At 38.5% G+C, this 6,866-nt stretch overlaps 1 protein-coding gene across 1 annotated transcript in view; it reads left to right on the top strand.

Annotated features, from left to right (window-relative positions):
• Positions 1-653: 653 nt before the first annotated feature.
• Positions 654-6,866, top strand: part of slc25a24 (solute carrier family 25 member 24) — a 14,266-nt gene continuing 8,053 nt past the window's right edge. Inside the window, exons 1-3 of the mRNA XM_053321821.1 lie at positions 654-1,143; positions 4,703-4,829; positions 4,927-5,014. Of these exons, the coding sequence (XP_053177796.1) occupies positions 964-1,143; positions 4,703-4,829; positions 4,927-5,014 (395 nt within the window). The 5' untranslated portion in view covers positions 654-963. The remainder of the gene's footprint in view (positions 1,144-4,702; positions 4,830-4,926; positions 5,015-6,866) is intronic.

Here is a 6,866-nt window from a genome sequence, read left to right as displayed (position 1 = left end):
GGTAGGCTACAACATTAGATCATAAAGAAAAACAATGGAGAGAGTTTAAGAGGTTAATCCGACATGTATTTAATTAGATTTGCAGTTTTCCTAAATGCTAACTGAGTTTCCAAAGTGGGGTTAAACACATCCCCTGTCACCCCCTCACCCTCTCCAATGCCTCCAATGCCTCTCTCTCTTTAAAGCAGCTGAGGACCCCCAATTAAAAAGGTTTGTAGCTTAGTTTTGTCTGGACCAGCTGTCAGATTCCTGTGGGTATGACTCACAGAGCTGAAACAGATAGATCACAGTAACTCTTGCATACATGTATATGAAACCAACTGTAGCTTACTCTGCGTGACTTTACATGTTTGACTGCGTGTGTACTGTTGCACCACAATACCACAACACAAAATAAGCATTGAAAAAAAAAAATAGGTTGTTGTTAAATGCATTTATGCAGGGAACTATTTGAATTATGATGCAAAGGAAAAGGGCGATTAAAGCAGCTATCTCACCTGGGTGGGCAATCAAATATGAAAATGTAACCTGTGTAAACATAGTAACTGTGGTGAGAGTTGTGTCTGCTGAAGGGTGTGTCTGTAGTGACTGTGTGCGCAGTAGAAGAGGAGGTCTTCTCAGGCAAACTGAACCCAGTCTCTCCACCCTTTTGCTCAGCGCTGCCAGCCTACCTCATCCGTAACAGCTTCCTACAAATCCGCATTTTCTATTTTTTTGGTATCGCTTGTTTACTGGATTATACACTACACTTATTTATGCGGACTTTTCTACGACTTGTTTTCCAAGCTGTGTTGCGGAAATCTCTTTGAAATCATCCGGGATTGAAACCAGAAGTGGTAACCGCAGGAATCGGTGTGTGTGTGTGTGTGTGTGTGTATTTCAACACCAATTTAATTTCCCATTGTGTGTGTGTGGGTGTTTGTGGAGCTCTAAAGGCCAAGACTTTTCATTCTCAGTCTAATCATGTACCAAGTTGTAAGGAAACTGTTTTTTACGGAATGCCGGTGTGCAGAAGAATCGTCCAAAACGTACGAGGAGCTGTTCGCTAAACTGGACACCAACAAGGATGGAAAAGTGGATGTGTCCGAGCTGAAGGCAGGCCTGGCTGCCATGGGCATCCAAACTGGGAAAGCAGCAGCTCAGGTAGAGTCATGGATACAGGACTTTCTGTCTCCCTATAAGGTCACTAATGTCTATATACAGATAGTAGTGCCCTTATAGGGAGACAGAAAGTCACAAATATAGTGTTGTTCTGCATTCCTGAAGGACTTAGGAGGCTCAAGGCCTCATAGGAAGTAATTAAGTATTATTTATTTATTTAAGTACAGTGAGATACTAGTACTTTATTCATTATATATATTTAAAAAAACATCACAGTCTCTCAGGGCCCATGGTAATGTCTTCAGATTACTTGTTTATCTAACCAACAGTCTGAAATTTAAAGATTTCCAATTTTCGGTGACATAAAATAGAGGAAAAAGCAGCAAATCATCACATTTGTGAAGCTGAAACTTGATCATGTTTGGGATTTTTGCTTGATGATAGACTTCAATGGTTTATCAATTATCAAAATGGTTGTTTATTCATTTTAATGATTCATTAAAATATTTCAGCAATAATGAACTTGATTGCATATTTTACTCCACTACATGTATTTGACTGCAATAGTTACAAATATTGCAGATGCATATTTTCAATTGGAATATAAGCTGATTATTGCCAGTGTGCAGTAAAAAATCACCTAATGTTACCTTAGGAATGATGCTATGTAGAATACTGAAAGGGCCCAGGGGCTGCAGGGTGTCAGGGAGCCCCTGAGTCAGAGTCTCTGTTTAAAGTGACTGTCAACAGTTCTTGTTGGAAAGTAGTATTGGGATCTACTAACCTAATCCAATTCAACATATTTTTGTTTGTTGTGTCATATTACAGTTGCACAACAGACTGTGGCTACACTAGCATTTCATTAAAATGCTCAGATTAGTAAATCAGTTTACATGAGTGTGTAGCTTGAAACGTGACTCACTTGTGGATGTCCCATTAAAATTGCGCTAAAACGAGAACTACAATGTGCACACTTTCTCCTCCCTTTTGTCCAATTTTATTATCTCAGTGCAGCAAGATTCTGAATGCAGGACTGTAACAGAATGAGCAGTGTTATCTCTCCATCTTTACCACTGTGTATGTGCCCTTGAGCAAGGCACTTACATTCCAACTACATTGCAGTGGAGCAGCTCAATGGACAACAGATCAGACTGTGGTTCAGGGAAACTTTTAAGTGTGAGTATAAGAATGTGGAGCAGGGTTTTAGTGCTAAAGGTGAACCTCCTCTGGACAAATAAAGGCTAAAAATTAAACAAGACTCTTAATCCTTTATTTTCTATATAACATATTTTATTGTTCTTTTTACTTATAGAACAACGACACAGTACAACAATAGAAATGCATATTAACAAACACATAAACAGACCTATTAACAAACAGGCAGTTGCATAGCTATTGTCTCATTTCTGCTTTTGGTTTACAAAGACAGAAATAGATATAAGACAATAACTAGATGTGACTTAAACCATTTGGAGTTAAATTTAGAAAGGTAATCTATAAGTAGTACATATTGTAACTCTCCATTTCTCCAGTTTGAGATGCTGCATACCTCTGCCAGCCCCTTAGTCCAGCTTGGTGGATGAGGGTTCTTCCATTGGAGAGGATCAGTCTCTGTGCCAACTAAAAGTGACAACTTTTGTTATTTTTAAATTATTCCCAATAAGATAATAACTGTTCTCTCCTACTATGCCAAAAACATAGCCATCACAGAATCCATCTGAATTACCATCTTGAAATAGAATATCTGACAGTGTTTTGAAGATTGAACTCCAGTAAATGGACAAATAAGGACATTGCCAGAATGAGTAGATGATAGAGACAGAGGTATGAGTCTACACTTGTCACAGGTGTATCTGGGAACATTTTAGAGTTGACTTCAGAGAAATGAAGGCCATGTAGAACCTTAAACTGAATGAGGCCATGCCGGGCCCAGATTGAGGCTGTATGCACCCCCAACAGGGCTTTTCTCCACAACCCAAATCCCTCTACCAATTATAGGTTTTGTAAATTAGACATATTGCACTTCTTTTTGAAGGCTCAAAGAAAAACAAATGGGAAAATTAAGACACACAGGAGAAAGTAACCATGAATCTATAAATGGCTGAATCCTTACAGCAAATTGACATTATCTTTTACTTCCTCCAAGATTACATTCAAGTACATGTGGAGAGACCGATCGTGAGAGAGTTTCAGAACCTCAATTTAAGGCTCAATTCCTCAGTTTTTTCCCCCACAGACAGCAACAAATTATCATGAGGCATGTATACATCTTGACAATTTGGTCTGTTATGAAAAATGGCAGCAAGCTCAGACTGTTAAAGAGCAGCAGAGTCAGTGACGAAAAGGTGGAGCAGATTTTCACAAATGGTCTCAAAGTTCAAACTGGGTAGGTGAACGTTCATTGTGGGCTGTGGCTTTGAGAGGAAGGTCCCACCTTGGCTGATCAAATAATCTTGCATTCCTCAGGCTCATCAGTGAGTCCGATAACTTTTAAAAGTCTGAGTCATGAAAGAGGTCACCGCTGTGTGGGTGCCCAGGTGCTGTAAAACAGAAGCAGTTACAACATGATTATAAGATAAATGGGTAATAAACATGCATAATGGCTGCTTTCCCAGCACATTCAATTAAGCAGCGGTAGTGGTGGAAGAAGTACAGTATGTAGATTCTTTACATAGGTAATACAACAATGAAGAAGTACTCCAATACAAGTCCTTCATTCAAAATGTTACCTAAGTTAAATTTCCCTATGTAGATATAAAGGGCTCATTGTAAGGTAACAAAATTGAATTTTTTAATTCAATTTCCGACAAATCTGTTCCACTAGACACTAAATTCTTCACACTGCACCTTTTAAAGATTCCCTCCAGATACATTTTTAACCCTTAAAAAATTGTGAATAATGATTGTGTCTGATATGGTTTTTCCACAAAAGAAAAAAAAATACATTAGAAATTCTTCATTCTTGCTCAATAAAAAAAATCCAGAATCTATAAATGTGTGAATATTAAGTTGATTAATACGTTAAACTGCTGGATTCACAGTGTCTCCTCAACTGTAAAGTTAATTATAACAGTATGCACTTTGGAGGCTTCAAGTTTCCACATCACACTCCTGTAAGTTGTAACTGGACCACGATTGCCACCAAATTGGTTGTAATGTAATGACACAAATCATGCTAGTGGCTGGTATCCTTAAATTCAGCTCTCATAGTTAAGTTTCACCACTGATAAGCAGTGCATCACATTTATCTGTCTCTTGAAACTTTTGTCTGAAACTTTGACAACAAATTTCTAAAGGTTGGAATGCTATTGCAGTATTTTCCGTTCATTGATTACACAATCCATCTGTTGCACCCATCCATATAACTTGCATGACCTCTTGAATTTTGCACCTGCTTTATTCTGCCACCAACTGGCAGAGTAAAGCAGTTTCTGGAGATGACATAACTAACTCAGGCCCCAGCTGAACTAAACCTCCCCTCCCACCCAATGAGCAGGTCAGACAACCAGAAAACCTAAATAGACTTTCTGGGAGCTGAGAGACTCTGACATTCTGACATAAAGAAAATGGATTACTAACATTCTTTGTTTTGCTTTTCTAGAAAATAGTTTCCTCGGGAGACCAAAATAATGATGACGGTCTTGACTTCAGTGAGTTCTCCAAGTATCTAAAGGAACATGAGAAGAAGTTACGGCTGACCTTTAAGAGCTTGGACAAAAACAATGATGGTACGGTGTAATTATGTTATCTTTAAGCTGTTCTTCATACATGAATAAATACTGAAAATACAGTGATTTATATTTGACTCCTTTTTATTTTCAACAGGCCGGATAGACTTCACAGAAATCCAGCATTCACTTGCAGATTTAGGGATGGACATCACCAAGGAGGAGGCAGAGAAGATCCTTCAAAGGTATTTCTACTTCTTGTTGTCCCTTTTGCAGCTGTCCACGGCTGTGTCCTACCAAGAACAGGGGTTGAAGAGGCACCTGGATCATAATACAGGCCAGCCAGTCACATCACAAAACTCTGGGCTCTGCCTGCTACTCGTCCTCCTATTTCCCAGGGAAATGATTTATTCTTAGGCTTTGCACCAAGAGAGTTCCTGGGGGACTGCCATTTGTAGATTTATTATCCTGTACACAGCCCTCCTGGTTTTTTGTCTTGTTGATTCTAAGTAGCTGTGTGTTAGCATGCTCTTGTCCACTGTTTTGAGTCCATGGTAAAGAGGTGTCGTTCCTACATTGTACATTCACTTCCACATTCACTTCTAACCAGTGAATTTTGGTACAGGCTTATTCTGTTAGAAGACCTCACTCACAATAGCTGTAAAATGATCAGTCCCAGTGATTTATAAGTATCCAGGACCCGCTGCTTTTTAAAAAAATTTTTAATAGAATATCAGTAGTAAGATGCAAGCAGAAATGAAAGCAAGCAGAAAAGCATTGCACTGCTAGAAAGCAGGAAGTATAGGTAGAAAAACATGATTTACGTGTCTGCCAGTGGGACCCAGGCTCCTAAAAGTGTTGTGCTCCTGTCGCCCCAGCAAAAACTTCATGATCCCGAATTAAAAGTGAAAAGAAGAAGCTCATAAGTACTTCAGATGTGAAAGGAGGGGACCAGTGTGAGCAACTGATAACCAGTTCAGCGTGTAGTTGGGCTGGGAAGTGGGCTGATGATACATGATAAAGAGTCAGCAAGACGTTCTTATATCAGAGTAGAATTGGAGACAGTATCCAAACATGTAGAAAGAAGATCATTGGCAGACAGTAACAACTCTTTAAATAGCTTAATCTACTGCTGCTAAATTACATTTGTTAATATATACTTAAGCATATTCCAAAAGAATATACAAGAGGGTGAAGCTGTAATATACAATTTTAGCTGCATTAACACACTCAAAGTCTGTCAGAAATGTTGCCTGAGGCCCCAAAGCAAACATAAAAATGTAGACAGACACAGACAGACCACCACCAATCAGTACAAAGTTATAAAAACTACTGTAATTAGTTTAGTTTATGCTGATTGGGGCTGCCTGGTGCTAACACTTACTTTCTTAATACACAATGGTAACAAAAATGGTGGACTGTATTAGTAAATGATTTTGTTGCTAGGAGAGGAGGTTCTCGGACCTACGTACATGTGTATAGTAGTAGGAAGTAGGAATTCTGGGATTTGGAAGAAGAAAAAAATAAAAAAGGTATTGAATGTTATGCAGTTTTATATTTGGTTTTATGCTCTTTTTATGCAGGAAGCTACACATGATCAACTTTATGTATTGGCATAAACAAAATGTTATGCAAATGTTTGTTTTTGAACAACATTATCATGTACAGGAGGGAGACGCACATGATGTGCAAGAGCAAACATGATAGTAAGACCTTAATAGAGAAGTAAAACAGGATGTTCATGACAGTGAATCAGACAAAAAGATTAGTTTGAAAACCACAGACTTATTGATGAATGTGTCAGTCAGCTGAATTCACACGAAGGAAGGAAGCAAATGAAGGATACGTGCACTGAGGGCAGCTACGGAAAGAGATTCATTAAAAGTGAAACCAAAGGAGAGATGAAGAGCTGCATGTTTTCTTTCATTTTCATATTTGTTGTATATTTTTAGAAGATAGTTTTTAAATATACACAAATGAGCTCTGAAACGCTTTGCTTATTCTATTTTGTACTCACATGACTTCATGACTTGGGACATAACAAGCTTTCTTGTTTTCATGCTCCCTCACTATTATCTCTTGGCATTAAGCAAATCC

The sequence above is a fragment of the Scomber japonicus genome, chromosome 7 (genome assembly GCF_027409825.1).
Source record: "Scomber japonicus isolate fScoJap1 chromosome 7, fScoJap1.pri, whole genome shotgun sequence".
NCBI lineage: Eukaryota > Metazoa > Chordata > Actinopteri > Scombriformes > Scombridae > Scomber > Scomber japonicus.
Note: the sequence above shows the minus strand (reverse complement) of the source record. Positions and strands in the feature narration are given on the sequence as shown.